The sequence below is a fragment of the Aulonocara sp. 'chitande type north' Nkhata Bay genome, linkage group LG1, assembly GCF_057382095.1.
Source record: "Aulonocara sp. 'chitande type north' Nkhata Bay isolate Kocher_YH1m ecotype deep benthic linkage group LG1, A_spYH_male_GT1.1, whole genome shotgun sequence".
In the NCBI taxonomy this organism is placed as follows: Eukaryota; Metazoa; Chordata; class Actinopteri; order Cichliformes; family Cichlidae; genus Aulonocara; species Aulonocara sp. 'chitande type north' Nkhata Bay.
The window spans coordinates 27,210,669-27,227,295 of NC_141344.1; the positions used below are offsets into that span (position 1 = coordinate 27,210,669).

At 42.6% G+C, this 16,627-nt stretch overlaps 1 protein-coding gene across 7 annotated transcripts; it reads left to right on the forward strand.

Annotated features, from left to right (window-relative positions):
- The first annotated feature begins 5,665 nt into the window (after positions 1 to 5,665).
- Positions 5,666 to 16,613, forward strand: marchf7 (membrane-associated ring finger (C3HC4) 7). 7 transcript variants are annotated; one of them, XM_086290794.1, is made up of 11 exons: positions 5,667 to 5,860; positions 7,590 to 7,804; positions 9,846 to 9,989; positions 10,137 to 10,308; positions 10,529 to 10,720; positions 10,833 to 11,964; positions 12,159 to 12,328; positions 13,495 to 13,598; positions 14,002 to 14,106; positions 14,819 to 14,867; positions 15,004 to 15,766. In XM_086290794.1, exons 2-11 carry the CDS (start codon positions 7,613 to 7,615, stop codon positions 15,093 to 15,095), a joined length of 2,352 nt encoding a protein of 783 aa, XP_086146920.1. In that variant the 5' UTR covers positions 5,667 to 5,860; positions 7,590 to 7,612; the 3' UTR covers positions 15,096 to 15,766. The 7 variants fall into 7 exon arrangements, with proteins under 7 accessions (XP_086146894.1, XP_086146920.1, XP_086146901.1 ...); XM_086290768.1 differs by lacking the exon at positions 14,819 to 14,867 and having other exon boundaries at positions 5,666 to 5,860; positions 15,004 to 15,767; XM_086290775.1 differs by lacking the exons at positions 5,667 to 5,860; positions 14,819 to 14,867 and adding an exon at positions 5,881 to 6,061 and having other exon boundaries at positions 15,004 to 16,613.
- The last annotated feature ends 14 nt before the right edge of the window (positions 16,614 to 16,627 follow it).

Sequence of the window (16,627 nt, forward strand, 5' to 3'; positions counted from 1 at the left end):
ATGGTGCCCCCACAAAACATGTGACCTAAAGTGCTAACACATGTGGCCTTGCTTCCCCCCCCTATTGTTACTGATCTGTTCAGACGTCTGGCAGTGTGTGTGTGTGTGTGTGTGTGTGTGTGTGTGTGTGTGTGTGTGTGTGTGAACTAGGCTTTTAAAGCACCTTAAATGCAGCCTACCATCACCTAAAACCAGGCAAACTCTGATGAACTAAATGCAGTTTGGCTGTTTTCCAAATTGTCATTAAATTTGTCACAATTCTTTATGTGGTTTTTGTGTGTGGGAGGGGGGGGGGCATTCTAAATAATTTCCCAGTTTTAGAAAATAACTTCTTAAAAACTTTCTGATTCCCCCTCTAGACAGCAAGATAAGGGTGTGTGCTTATCAGTTTGTTTGTGTCTGTGAATCCAGCTTTTCATTCAGGCTACAGGGGAAAAAAATAAAATAAACAACAACAACTCAGAAACCTTGGCCTGCATGTTTCCTCCAAGAGGTTTCTCAGAAGGCAAGGACTCTTGCTCTTTGTGCTCTTGACGACACTGGGCTTGCATTGTGCAGTCCTCCTATAAACCAGCCTTTGTGGTGTCCACAAACAGAGGCACAGAACAAGAGAGAGGGAGGAAGGGAGAGAGCACGAGGGAGAGAGAGCGAGAGAGAGACAGGAAACGGATTCTCAAGACCTGGACGAGCCGTGGGAAAAGAGGGGTCTTGTAGAGGAAAAGCAGAAATGTCTCAGGACATTCCTTTGCGATTACACAGTGCTGGACAAATCCAGACATTCTTGCAGTTATTCTGTGCCTTACTTCTCCAGTTAAAGTCAGTCTCATGAGGGGAGTGTAAACATCTGCATCTCCATATTCCAGCAGATGTTGTTAGACACTGTTAATGTCTTTGAGCACTCTGAATTCGACAAACACAGTCCGGAAGAAACCTGAGGCGGAGACCCACCGTCAATTTGTAATAATAATTTGCATTTCCTATCTACACCATGAAACTTTGATGTTGCACCAGCCTGTAGCGCTGGGTAAAGAACGAAGAAAAAGAGCAGCTCACAGAGACAGGTAAGTATCCATCTCATATCCACTGCACACACATAAGAGGATTCAAGAAAGAGGAGGGCAAATCTCAGGTTACATGCATGGGATCTGAAAGAGTTAGCTGCCCCCAGTGGATAGAAAGCATGTTCCTCCCTTGTCACAGCCACCATGAATGAGAAACAGCTCCAAGGAATGCTCCATTATCATCCTATCAGCAGCACTGGGGGGGATGAAGAGCTTCAAGTCTCCCTTCACTTAGCAGTGTGCAGAATCACATGTGCGAAGGAGCAAAGTGGGGAGAAGGTAGGGGGGACACTGGCCTACAGACCTTCGACTGGGATTGCGAGGCCTCCTCCCCAACTCACCAGACCTTGCACTTTCTCATTTGTCTAGGTCAGGCATCCTTTTTGTCAGCAATTAATCTGCAGCTCCACCCTCCTATATTTATCCCTTTCCCTATATTTATCACTGGTTCTCCTTCACCTCTTGTTCAGTTGGCCTTGGGCAGATTTACACTTGGTTTGATCACTGTTCACCGTTGTACACATGCAAGCAATAATGGATTGCTGGGCCCTTTAAGCGCTACATTTTACCGGGCACGACGAGCATCTTGTTGACCTTCACATTATTATGCATCTGCTGTGCAACAATGCTCCCACTCTGCTCCACGCTGACCTTCCTGGACCCCCCACACACTTAACACGAGTCCTGCGCTCGTGATTTTAAATGAATCTTACGCAAATGCAAATGCAAAAAAAAAAAAGCAAAAGAAATAAATACAATTACCTCATGGTACAAAACAAAACGAATAAAAAAGGTTTGTGTTAAGGCTTATCTCTCATCAGTGCTTCCTGAGGTCTACTAAATTAGACGTGAGTTAAAAGTATGTAAATCATTTGAATGCTCCTAATCCTGGATTTACTGTGATGGTGGGATCCACAATGCCTTTCAAAGCAATTATTCAAATCAATCTAATTAAACCGGTTGAAATTGGCTTTAATTGCCTCCCTGACTAAACAAACACCAAGTTATGGCATACAAACAACAGCGCAGTTCAAAGAGGCCATGGAAGAAAGTGTGAGCTACAGCGCCCCTTAGTGGTTATTAGCTGCCTGTGTGGCTTTCATAATGACGTCAGCCCCCTCTCTCGCTCTCTGTCCGTGCATCATGCGTGTGTATCTCCAAGAAATGATCAACTCTGAAGTGATGGAAACACGACTGTAACTGTATATTTGGGTGTTTATATAAATGTGTGTGTGTGTGTGTGTGTGTGTGTGTGTGTGTTACCTCAGCTGTAAAGTAAAGCTTTCAGGCATTGACACTTTTAGTTGAGCTCTGGCTCCCATCCGTCTGTGATCCTTGAGCTTCCTCCAACACTGATTTGAAGCCCACTGATGGAAGGAATGACTCTGAAATTTTGGGAGTAAGTGATGTTTAAAATAACAATTTGTCCAGTACCTTATTAAAATGTACTGTTCTTTATAATTACCCACTTCCTTCTGTGCTCCAGGTAAACAAGAAAATCAAGCTCAAATTCCATCATACAAATGCATGTAAGTGGATCTCAAAGATAAGGAACCCAAACATACATGTAAAAAGAAAGTTTTCATTTGGTCGTATGCAGTCCTCTGAAAAAAAGTCCACCTTTACTGCTTACATATGAATTAAGAGGGTAAGTAGTAGCCATGTGCTGATAATAAAATGCACTTGATCACAGCGGGGAAGCTTATAAGGACATTTGCAAACAATATGAAGTCTGTCATTCCACAGTGCAAAAGATTATTCACCAGTGAAAAATATTCAGGACAGCTGCCAATCTTCCAAATTCACTTCAAGGTCAGATCGTGCAATGCTGAGAGAAACTGAAAAGAAAAACAACAGCTACATCTCAGACTCTACAGGCCTCTGCGGGCATATTAAATGCCCAGAAAAATTAGAAAAAGACTGAACATGTATGGCTTGTTTGGAAGAGTCGCCAGGAGAAAGCCGCTTTCCCTAGAAGCATGGCAGCACAGCTTAGGTTTACAAAGTTGCATCTGAACAAACCGCAAGCCTTCTGGAACAATGTCCTTTGATCAGATGAGACCAAAGTGCGGATGTCTTTTCTTAGTGCACATAATGCATGTTTGGATAAAATCAACCACAGCACATCAGCACAAACACCTCACAGCAACTGTGGTGAAGGAGTAATGCAAGGACCTGGGCACCTTCCAGTCACTGAATCGACCACAAACTCCTCTGCATTCCAAAGTATCCTAGTCAAATTCGAGGCTATCTGTCCAACAGCTAAAGCTTGGCTTAAACTGGGTCACGCAAAAGGACAATGATTTCTACAACAAAACTACAACAGAATGGCTGAAAAAGAAAAGAATCGAGGGGTTGAAATTGCCTAGTCAAAGCCCAGACCTCAACTCATCTGAAATGCTCAAGAGAGCTGTGTATAAACAAATGCCCACAATCTCAATGAACTGCAGCAATGCTGTAAAGAAAAGTGGGCCAATTTCCTCTGCATTGCTGTGAGAGACTAATTAAGTCATACAGAAAATGACTGCACACAGTTATGTGAAAATGTTGTTATTCACAACAGATTAACATTAGTCAGCAGTCAATAAGCTTTATAACAGCTAATACTAACATTTGGGTGTCAAACCATCAATTTAAAAAGATCTCAAGAGACATATTCCTATATAAATATAACTACCCAGTCAAAAGGAATAATCAGAAAGAGCCTTGGCCATAAAAGCCAATCTAGAACTCTGTAGAATCAGGTCCAGATTTCCTTTTGTGGAGGTGGAAGAACATTACAGAAGGACAACTGTTTGTGCATCACTCATTCCAGTCCTTAGTTAAAACCACGTGTCAGCACACTGGGTATTTGACAGAAAGTAATTAAATGACTCTCAGATCACGAAAAGCAAAATTCCCAGGTCTGGAGACACAAAAAACTGACCTATTTGACCCTTATTCCCATTATTATGTGTCAAGGACACTAGGCAATGAGTATCAGCTCATCAATACCTTGCCAGAAGCCAAACACAGTGGTAGGGGTATCAGACTGTGAGGTTACTCTTCTGTGACATGGACTGGGAGACTGGTGAGGATAAAATGTGCATGCAGTAAAATATATGTCAATCTTAAGTGAATACCTGTTTCACAGTACTCGGGATTTAAGAATTCAAAAAAGGTTATACTTCATCAACACAACCTGAAAAATACTGCTGTGGAAACACAGGAGAGGATTTCAGCAAACTCCTGAATGCTAACACAACTCAACACTACAGTGTCAGAGTACCTGAACCAAAACAGAGCATCTCTGAAGAGACCTGCTTATCCCTGTACACTGACACGCTCCATCCAAACTGGTTGTGTCACGTGCACTTCTGAAAATCCCTTTTCCTCCATCTGCCCTGCGATTCTGCCCGCTTCATCTCCAACCCCTGCTCTCCACTTCTTGTCTGCGCCAAAGCTCCTCTGTCACTGGAACAAACACAGCACACCAACACTCAGCTCTGCTTCCCCCAGATAGACTTAACTTTCTGTACTCTCTTTACTCTGCTGTGCCTAGCTCCCCCCTACCCCCACCCCCCTTTCCCTGCTCCATCTGCCCCAGACTTATGCCCAGTCTAAATATTTCTCCAGCAACCTTGCCACCCTCACTTAAAAATAAGCCAAAGTTTTCTTGCAACCATGCCTCCCATTGTCTGTCTGCTTCGTGGCTTATTAGTTTAGGAGAATGGGCTCGAACAATAGTGTTGTGCAATACTCCAAATTTTGGTATCAGTCCGATATTGGCTGGATCTGGAAATTACGCCCCTGGATGAAACAAAGCATCGATCCTATCACGCCAGTATGGTCCAATACAAATACCAGCGTTGGTATTGATACCATCCATATTTGCATATTAATCAAACAATTCAACAAGCTGGAACTAGGATTGCTCCTTAGAACTTTCCCCAGTGAAAGCACTTTGTTTTTGCTTTGTCACTGTGGACCACTCTGTGTGGACCAAGAAACATACATTTCCGTCATTTCTGAGATGAATCTGAAAGGATGTTAAAAACTTGTATGATATGGAGATCTGAAATATTGTTCATTTTTTCTTGACCCTGCCTTGTCTCAGACGTGAAATGGAGATGGAAACATAATTGATGCAAAAACACTTAATTACAAGCAGAAGAAATCATGAGTTAAGTCAGCAGCATTAAATATTAAAGGCTAAAGTGCTCATCAGTCATAACTGCTGAATGATCCCTAGTTGAAACTTTTTTTACAGCGGTATTAGTGCTTTAACAGCATTTTAACATTACTGATTGATTTGTATGGATGTCATAAACAATGGTGTACTGTCTTTAATCATTTATTTATTAATTCATTTCTATTTTTTTCTATGTGCGTCTTAATTTGTAAAGTAACTGTAAACAGATTTTAAGCAGTCTGCTTTAGTGAAGTAAATCTCATTATAAGTAGAGAGAAGTCGTTACATCAGTCTGAGCACTAAAACATTAAAAACAGGACTGAATTGTCGGCCACACGGGGGTGTTGTTCGGCTCTGCCTGGATACTTTTGACGTTACAAAGTCGCACCAGGTTTGATTTAATTAGTGCCATAAATACTCTTGTGTTCTTCTCAGGCCGCACAATTGTAGCTGGCTCAGAGGTGGCAGAAAAAAAGGGGGTGGATGCAGGTGGATGCTCCAACAACCACCTAAAAACAACCTTTCAGTCAGACCACTCCCTCCGGGTCACGGTAAAGTCACTTAACAGTCTGCGTCGACAGCAGACGCCATCGCTCCTGTTGTGCGAAAAGCAAGCTTGAAACTAAAGGTGAGGTGGGAATGTTTTGGGAATTTAGCTGACGCAACCTGGCGTTTAAAACGTAAAAAGAGGGAAGAAGAAGAAGAAGAAGCAGAAAAGAAGAAGCGAGTGACTGTCGTGAAGTGGGGTTTATGGGGGAGCTAAGCAGCTAGCTTCGAAGCTAACAGGGCTGTCTGCTGAGTCGTCGGAAAACAGCAGCTGAACTGCTCGGTAACCGAGTCTGAACGACTGCTAGCGAGATAAACAAGATTTGTAAATAGCCAGCGACAGCTAACCTGCTAATGTAAACACGGAAAGTGACATCCCTTTTAACCCGGGTGTTGGTTAAACTGCTAACGTCGTTTGTCGTGCAAGTGCAGCGGAATGTAATAAGTTGGTGAAGACAATTAGCGACGCGGAGTTCCGAGCATCCAGCGTAAATGGAAATACGCGGCAAGCGCAGGTTAACGGAAATTCATGAAAGTTTGAATGCTACCTATCGCACAGCTAAAGCTAAACGGCTGTCAGACGGCTAACTATTAGATGGATTAAGGGTTTTGGTGGCGAGGAGGGCGTTCCTTGATAAATTCAACAAAGCAAGACGTCAAGCAGTCGGGGTTAGTCATGGCTCATCTCGAAAACACAGGCCGCTGCCGAGTCTGTGCAGCCACACGATTGTTTAAATTCTTTGGTAGGGTTGTGGTGACTAATGAGGTTTTGTCGACGGGTGTTGGGGTTTCAGGTCCTCATTATGCTAGTTCCCCATTTGTCCAAAAACGTAACCTGCAGATAAGTTAGCCATAAATAAAGCGAGGGCCTTGCTTATGCAAACGTATTAAAGACAGATTGGGGGGAAATCCAGCTAAACTGCATTGCCTTTTAATAGGATGCACCTTCACGCTTTTTTTTTTGTCGTTGTTGTGCAAAATTTGCAGAAAGTTCCAATGTTTCTGCTTTTAGGCTTCATATTTATTTTGGACTGTTTTGGGGATTTCAGTGGGAGTTTTACTAATTAATCTGTTTAACAGGTTTCAGTGCTGTGTTTTGGTTTCAATGTTTTTGTCTTCTGGCCTGATTTACTGCCCTTCATTTCGGACCTGACAGGCTGCTGGCTGGCTGTACTATCTGTGACCACAGGTGCTGTAGCTAATCTCAGTGTCAATACCAGGAAGTAACTCATACTGTACAAGTTTATGCCATGAAGGCTCGACTCTGTTTTTAGGTCGGCTGGTACATCTAGAGTTCAGCTGGTGCTGAAAGTTGCGTTAAAAAATGTAAGAGTAATACAGTTTATTTGGCTGTGCTCACTGTGCTGCTGTTGTAATGGTGTTTAATAATAAATGAGTGTCTTATAAGTGTTGCAGAGCATCTTGTTTGCTTAGAGGCTCAGCTCACAGTGCTGAATTGGCTCCTTGGTAGTATCATGTTCCTGTAACAGAGTTCACAGTCCTTAAGATAGGCACTGTGTCTTTGATACCAAGACCAGGAAGTGGCTGGGTGGTAAGTTTTTAGTGTTTACAGACACACTGTCACATGTGCTCCATCAACAAATCAGAGGTCTTGCAACACCACCCGGCACAGCATGGTTGCTTAACAGATTGAAGTTGCAGGCCCTTTAAAAGTTTGTGCTGAGAGGTGTGGACTTCATGTCCTGTCTTGTGTTTAGGTGGAATAATAGGCACTTGTGAAAGGAAGTTAACATTGAAAAGACATCTGTGGTATTACAGCAACAATATCTCTCTCTTCCCCCCCCCGTCAGCTTTATTTTCAAGGCAATCCACAATGGACTCGAGGTCTCGCAGGCTTCCGTTTTGTCTGTCCAGCTCAAGGTCGTCCTACATATCCAGTCCTGCGCATTCAACAGTCCCATCCTCATCACTGGGCTCCAGTAGACTATACAGCAGGGAAACGGTGCTGAATAATGACCGCTTCCCAAGGGCGTCATCGTCTTACAAGGCAGATGTCGACAAACAGGTAGGTAGGCTGATGGCACAGCAAAAAATGGCTAATGCAGGGAATCGTACACTTCATTTTACGCCATGCACACCCCCTTCCAGACCTTTTGCTTACAATATGTACAGCCAAGTGCTAAGTTAAAGAAAGAACCTGAATTCTTGATTGCTAAGTGAGGGGTGATTACGTTATCGGTTGTATTTTGCTCTCATGGTTTGGTGCACTTAGGGAGTCAGCAGCTTTTACCCTATGAAGTACTTCTCTCTCTCTGTGTGTGTGTGTGTGTGTGTGTGTGTGTGTGTGTGTTATTATTTTATTTCTTTGAATACAGCAGTTAAATGTCACCATTTTATCCCAATTGGGTGAAATTTCAGCGGGAAAGCTGCTGGTTTAAAATTGGATACAACGATCGGTTACAACAGCAGCTGCTCCTAAAATCTGCCTCCCTACTCTCTCCTCTACTACCTGGGGCTCTAGTGAGCTGCCTTTCTAGCGTATTCCATGGCATTCAAGTCAGCTCTTTTTCTCACAGGTTCCCTTTAGTGCATGATCCAAACTATGTTTAACAGTAGTGCAACAGGAGACACTCTGGAGGTCTTTTTATAGGGTAGCCTAGATTCCTTGACACATGATGTGCGTATTTCAGTCCCAATGCTCGTCAAAGACCATCTCAAAAGAGAGTGTTACTATTGGCTCTGGCTGTGTCTAGCTTTTGTTGTTTTTTTTTTTTTTTGTTTTTTTCAAGGGACTCTTGGTGCTTTCACCCTACAAACTACCTTGTGTATGTTAATGTTATTGCTCATGAAGCGAGATAAGCAATCATTTCAGTTAACATTCACTTAAATCTGCACAAGTTCTTCTTCCAACCTAAGACACATGAACATGTTTTGTTAGCCTAAAGAAAGATTGTTAAATTTTTTTAAAAAAGGGTGTTAAAGCGGACATGAATACATTCTCATTTTCTTTTTTTGGCCTGTCACTTCAAACTACTTGAGTCATTGTCCTTCCTGTATGAGATATCTAAAGGCAGGCTGTTGACATGTAGGTCTGCTCACGTTTGTCTTCCTTTTCAGTTTAGCACTAAGTTTCTTATGTCTGATTTAGACTTCTACAGGAAATTGCATCATAACTTGCGATGTAACCAGAAACCTCTTTTAACCTTATGCCACAACCTTCCACATAGGGCTGTTCGATATAATGATATGTATCGGATGACAATATAAAAACATCTATCGTTTCATTTCACGCTATCGTTTGTTTTGTGGTGTCACAAAATAAACTGTTTACGGCAATATTTTTTCACAGTTTTGATGGTCACTGTAGTGGCTATAATTTCTTAAAGATCTCTCTTTCTCTTATATTTAATATGACCACACTACAGATGGACAAGCGCCTGTTTTTAGCAACAACGACGGTAAAACCATTGCGTGTCCGCTTGTTTATTTTCCACATAAACCTTATGTGGAAAATTACATCTGGACGTCCAGATGAACAGAATCAACTTTTGGAGATTTACTTACCTGGATGATTGAGCATGCATCAAGACTCCCTTTCACAATAAAGCTCAAGATCCTGTTGAGACTCTTCAAAATAAACGGAATCACGTGAAAGAGTATGCAGAGTATTTACGGATGAGAAGCAAAAAAGAGCCGTCAGGTGCTAAAAAATAAACCTTAGACAAAAACGGTAGAACAGGCTTTTCCCCGCAGCACGCCGTGTAATAAATACTCACAAAGAAAATGGTGGCCGTTACAACTTAAGTCTAAAAATTTATAGTATCATGTATCGGTTAAAACATTAGACTAAACGTAGGGTCAACACTGCCAACACAGCTAAATGGGATGGAAGGTTGTGGTGTAGAGTTAGAAGGGGTTTATGGTTTTGACATAGATTTCCCACCAATATCTAAATCAGGGATTAACCTTTAGATAAAACACATATGTATACACATGTGTATATATGTTTGTGCTGCTAGAGCACAAGTTGCGAACCACTCATCAAAAAAATGCGCAGACAATGGTCTAACTAATGCTAAAGTTATTTACCTTGTCTCCTTTCAAAGAGTTCTCGTCTCCTGAGCTCGACAAGAGACTACAGTAACTCTGACAGTCGCTCCAGTAGCTGGAAGTTGCCCTCTCTGACATCGTCCAGCAGATCGCATGATTGCCAGTGGGCCGATTCCTCTCTCAGCAGCAGGAGCAAACTGGTACTGATGATGTTCTGTGCCATTTTCTAACAGCAGGCACAAAAAAGCAGCCTGGTTAAATGTATTTTCTGAAAGACTGCAAGGTAGAGGACTGGTGAATGCTATTGAAGTATTTTATTCTCTGATGTTTGCCTTCATTATTTCCAGACTGACTCTGAGGCGAGGTTTGGGATGCGCTCGGGTATGTTGAATGCCGTTGACGATGGTGACTCTAAAAGGGCCAAACTGTCAAGCACCAACAGAGGAATTTACTCAAGAATGGCCAGCAGTTCAGTTACAGGATCCACCTACTCCAGTAATGGGCTTAGCAGTGGCAGAGGTACGTTATAGCAGTTCACGGTGCTGTTTCCTCATTACCAGCTGAAAGTAATACAAAGGCTATGAAGTAAAAAAAGAACCTAGCATCATGATGGCGAATAGGAAAAACAAATGTGAAATGAAAGAAACGTTGCATTCAGGGAGAATTGATTAAATTCTACTTCCCATCAGCATTAATTTGATTTGGAACATTTGTATACCCTCTTTCTTAAAATGTATAGGAGAAAAACCAAATGACTCTCTTGATTCTTCGTGGAGCTCATGCCGATTACTCTCACGGTCATCATCGTCATCATCCTCTTCATCTTCCAATCCTTTATTGTCCAGAAGAGACCAAGAGACAAAGAATGAGCCCAGTCTCTCAGGTTTGGGAGAAAGAAGAGTTAGGACGCCTGGATTAGTTTCCTCATTATGTAGGCTTCGTTTTTCTTTCTTTTCTTTTTTTTGGATAATTTGAACACATAATACCCTGTCGACTTGGCGCCAGTCTTACACACACTACTCTTTTCTTTACCCTTGTTTCAGATCACACAGACCGGGTGACCTCCACATATGCACAGGGAGCTCGTCCTAAAGAAACTTCCTACTCTCCCTCATCGTCTTCTTCTACTCGAGAAAGCTCCCACTTGAATCACCACTTCTCCTCTTCTCACGGGACTTCTCCTCAGGTGCATAACTTCAGGAACAGAAGCGCAACCCGTTTTTCGAATGGCTCATCAACCCTCAACTCATCTCAGGAACAAACGGAAAGGCCCGAATCCTCCTCTCATACCACCACCTCTTATTCCTCCAACGCCCCCTGGTATGCCACTCCCGTGCCCAGACCAGAGCCTACGCTACCGAGGCCGATCCCTGAAGGCGCTGAACCGGAGAGCCGTCGCTCTACACGTCGCCTTTTGTCCCGTCTCTTTTCACGACGCTCCAGCCAGGACTCTTCAAGCGGATCTTCCAGTGTTCGTTCAGTTGATGACGACAGCCCGTCAACTGGTGGGGAGTCCGTGGACAGCGATGAAGGAACCAGGATGTCTAGTGTGGACCCTGATACTGGAAGGTCAATCATGGGTAGCCTCAGGAAAAACAGAGCAGATCTCAGCTCTATCCAGGAAAGCAATTGCAGTGACTATCACAGTGGCCTGCCTCGACCACGAATGGCGTCGTGGAGAGAGCCTGGTGTCAGCAATGGAGGCGGCAGCGGCTCCTCCTGGCTTTCTTCCTCCTTCCGAGGCCGCTGTCCTCCTCTCCTCTCTCGCCTCAGAAGGCATGCCAGGGATGAAAGCACGCAGTCGACCGTGGCCTCAGAAGAAGGTTACAGACGGCCTCAGCGTTTACTGAGAAGGTGGGATGATCTTGAGCTTAAAACCTCACAGGATGATGGAGACGATGATAATGAAGAGGATGAAGAAGAGAATGAAGAAGAGGAAGGAGCAGTTGGTTTAGAGGCCTTTGGTGCTGGGCGTACTTATACAATCGAGAATGAAACATTACCTGAACTCGAAGATGCCTCAGTTGAAATTTCACCACGCCGTAGAGTCAGGGTGTATGAAAACATTTCAGTTTCTGTCGGTCCTCTGGGTGGGGCTGAGAGCCAGTCTGACGACCAGAAAGAGAAGAACATTTCCAGTAGGGATCAAGAGAAGCTGCGCAAGATCAAAGAAAGGTAATGGCTTTTGATCTGTCTGCGCATGACTGATCTCACTTATTTTGTAGTGATCAGTGTCAGATCTTTAACACAGCTCTATTTTCTCAAGGTGTTTATCAGCAGCTCTGTGCTAATTAATTCACTATGTAAAACAGAAAAAATTAAGTTATACATTGTATCGAGTAGATCTGAACGCCCTATTTCCTGTTTAGACTGTTGCTGGAGGATTCTGACGAGGAAGAAGGTGATCTGTGCCGAATCTGCCAGATGGGGGAGGAATCTTCATCAAACCCTCTGATTCAGCCGTGCCGCTGTACGGGCAGTCTGCAATATGTCCACCAGGAATGCATCAAGAGGTGGCTTCTCTCCAAAATTGGCTCAGGTAATCACAGGCTTCTCATATGGGTGCAGCTTTTATGAATAAATCTGTGAAGGTTCTCAGTCATCCAGGTCATCGTAGTCAAAGGAGCTTGCAAAGAAAAGCGTCTGGACTTCTTTAAGTTGCTTGAAGACGTTTCACCTCTCATCCGAGAAGCTTCTTCAGTTCTAAGGTCAAATGGTGGAGAGTCCCAGATATAAACCTAGTGGGAGTTTCCCCCCACAGAGGGACAAAGGACCCCCTGATGATCCTCTAATCGCCTGAGCCAAGGTGTGAAACTGGGTGTGGGTCCCGATCAGCCAGAGTTTCGGGTGTGTTCATTGTGAAACCTGGCCCCACCTTATCATGCGAATTCCCGAGGTCAGATGGCCCAGGATGTAAGTGGGCGTTAAGGCGTCTGGGAAGGGATCTCAAAACTGGATTATAGATGGCAGAGAGTTGGTGTCGTAAACCCCCGCCTCTGTTCAAAGATGGTCACTCACAGTGGACATAGATGGCTTCTTTCACTCCTCTTTCAAACCATCTGTCCTCTCTGTCCAAAATGTGAACATTGGCATCCTCGAAAGAGTGTCCTTTATCCTTAATATGCAGATGGACTGCTGAGTCTTGTCCTGTGGAGGTGGCTCTTCTGTGTTGTGCCATGCGCCTGTGAAGTGGCTGTTTGGTCTCACCAATGTAGAGGTCTGAGCATTCCTCGCTGCACTGTACAGCATACACCACATTGTTAAGTTTGTGTTTTGGCGTTTTGTCTTTCGGGTGAACCAGTTTTTGTCTGAGCGTGTTGCTGGGTCTGAAATGCACCGGGATGTCATGCTTGGAGAAAACTCTCCTTAGTTTCTCTGATACACCGGCTATCATCCCTATGTAGCCGAAACTCTGGCTGATTGGGACCCACACCCAGTTTCACACCTTGGCTCAGGCGATTAGAGGATCATCAGGGGGTCCTTTTATCCCTCTGTGGGGGTGTTTCTCTCACTAGGTTTATATCTGGGACTCTCCACCATTTGACCTTAGAACTGAAGAAGCTTCTCGGATGAGAGGTGAAACGTCTTCAAGCAACTTAAAGAAGTCCAGACGCTTTTCTTTGCAAGCTCCTTTGACTTTTATGAATAAAGTGTCTCATAATTACTACTTTCTGTCTTTTCTTTTGTTTTTTCCTTCATGCTCAGGTGCAAACCTCGAAGGCATCACAACGTGTGAACTCTGTAAGGAGAAGCTGCGTTTGAACATCGATAACTTTGACATTCAGGAGCTGTACAGGACGCATGTGCAAGTGAGTTATTTCACCTCACTTGGAGGAAAAAAATCAGAATTTCCAAACCCAAAAGCTCTAATTAAAATGAATAAAGAAGCAGTTTTCATTTACTGTGACTGTTTTAATTAATTATGCAAATGTATTAATAACATAATCAAGGGGTTCTCTGCCCTTTTTAATTTGAGTGGATTTAAAACATGTCATTGTACCGAGTTTAAAAAAACAAACAAAAAACCCACAAAGCACAATGAGTGCTGGTGTAATTGAAGTGATTCCTCTGTTATGTTTGCTGCAGTTGGATCTGAACAAAGTTGAACTATGTTGGATTAAACACAGACAAGCAGCATTGAAGCTGCTCTTGGGTTTACCTATTTCAGTATGCTGGGAAAACGCCCTTACAAGTGTTTTTCATGCTCTGCAGTCTGAATATGACGAGTTCATCAGTAGCGGTCTCTACCTAGTGGTCCTGCTACATTTCTGTGAGCAAAGGTTCTCAGATGTCCTCGGAGCGGTCGATACAGCTGGGGTGAGAAACCGAACAAATTCACCTGTGGTGTTTATTAGCTTGAACGCTGAAAGACTCATTTATTGTCCAATTATGTTAGAGCACAGCTATAAGAAAATGCTTATGAACCTGTGAGGATTTCTGCTGTGATTTTAATCAAAGAAAACATGCTGCTGTCATCTGAGTCAGTCACAGACAAACACAAATTCATCCAGACTAATCTCACACAATGATTTTTAAAGCATCTGGTCCCTGATTCACAGAAGCAGTCCCAAAACAAGACTCTGCCTTCACTGTGCTTCAGTTAGGATGAGCATTTGTTGTGATGGGCCAAACATAGTGATGCCGAGTTTAACATTTATTCCATCTGTGCGTATAACGGCTTTGGCTAGACTATGGGAGAAGCTAATTAGATGTTACTATGAACTTAAAAAAAAAGAAGACACATAAATGTGTCTTAAGTCTTTTCCACATTTTGATAATGAATGTAATATTTGATGTGATCTTTTACATGATACCCACTCCTCAGTTATCTTTTGATGGCCATCCAGATAACCAATGAAAGTTCACAGGGTTCACAAATGTTTTCTTGAATTTGAGCAGCACATTGAGTTTGCCCATTCGCTGTGCGCAGTTGAGCAAAAACACTTGCACAATTTCAAAAATGTTGAAGCGATGAATTGTGGCTGACTTGAAATCTTGAAAAGAGACGCATCTTCCCTTTCTCACCTAGTTATTCAACCTGGTGAGAATTCTTCATGAACACATGGACAATCTTGAAAGTATGTTGCTCTTCCCTTTTGTCGCAAACAAGCTTTTGTCTGATTGTTTTTGTCTAAAGCTACCAGCTTTGTGTTGACAAATGCACGAGGGATCTTTTGTGGCTACATAATTTGACTTGATGTCTGTGGATTGCAGTTCCCCATGGAGAAAGTGACGAGGAGGTGCGAGACAACAGACCGTCCATCGAGTTTTCGGACCTGGATGACGATCTCGAAGAGGAGTACTAAATATGTGGGAAAGAATAAAAGTAGGTCAGACGATCTGCAGTTACAGGGCTTCTCATTCCAGGGGGCTCACCAGGTTTCACACAGGCTTTGACATCTGAAATGCAACAGCGGCTACAGATACCAAGTGCACAGAACATGTCTCGACTTTTCTGCAGATATGCAAACTTGGAATGAATTAGTACAAAATATTTAGGTTAATACCACTATATTTGTTTCCCTGAGAGTGCACTTTAATTCAGTTATAATTCAATTAAAATGCAAGTTTTTTTCTTTTCTCTTTTTTCAAATTGTTATACCACAAGTGCTTTAATGTTGAGATGAAAAAGCAGAAATAGAATGGGACTGTGGTAACAAGTGATATGTACTTGGTGTGATGGCGAGTGCGAGCTTTTGGGGGAAAAAATAACAATAATAATAAAAAATATTCTTTTGTGTTTTTCTCTGATTATTTTTGTTTCCCAGTTAGGAATATGTTAAAAATAGAGAAGGGGGGGGGGGGCGTACAAGGCAAGGACAGTTTGTCAATGGTGTATCATAATTTCTTTGTGTATCATAATTTCTTTGTGTATGTACACATCTCGTTTAATGCTTCTAATTTTGGGAATAAAGAATAATTGCACACTTCCTTACTTTCAGTCCTCTTTACTATCAAGCATGAGAAACTTTTTTTTTTTTTTTTTTTTTGGTAGCTGTGTTGCAGGTGAAGTGCAGGGACGTTGGATCCTGGCAGACTTCTAGATGAGGGTCACTTACAGCAAAGCTTCTCTGTTATCACAGCTAGTGGTAAATTGCAGCATACAACTGCACACACTGCTCGTATGGGATCACCCTTAAATGAGTGTTTTCATATCTGCCATGTTTGGGAATTTAGTGACAAATGGCAGCATGCTTTGACTTTCCAAGTGTTTTATTTTAAAAAGATCTTTTGGCCATAATTCATAACTACATGTTTAAAGCTCACTGTGACATGAGGTTCTGGCCCAACCGTTTACTTTTCTGCCTGTTTCTCATCACTATAAATTAAGAACAAAAGAGAAGACTGACCCTTAAAAAAAAAAAAAATCACATTTATTTATTGAATTGGATACTGAATTGGAGATATCAAAATCAGCCACACCTTGGCATTGTTGATTCTTTAGATCTTGAGGGGTGATTCAAGACTTTTCCACAGTGCTGTATTTGAAATTATTTAAATGATTTGTGGTGATGTAGGGATTTTTATCCCATACTGTTCCAGACTAATCAAGAACTGTTGGCGGAGATGACACAAGCTATAGCATTTAAAAAGATCTCTCAGATGATTGGGAAGACCGGATAATTATTTTAGAAAAGGGCACAAATCTACGTCTTTATTTGGAGGACATGTCACAAGGTATGGAGAGATCTTTGTTTTGTAGCAATGGCCATGTTTATGTTTAGTCTGCCTGATGAATGCATGAGCGATGACTGGAAGGACAGTGTATGGTTTCATGTGTTGTCTTCTTGTGATGATACGTCCCTTCCTCTGTATTTTGTGTGTTTGAAGTATAAAT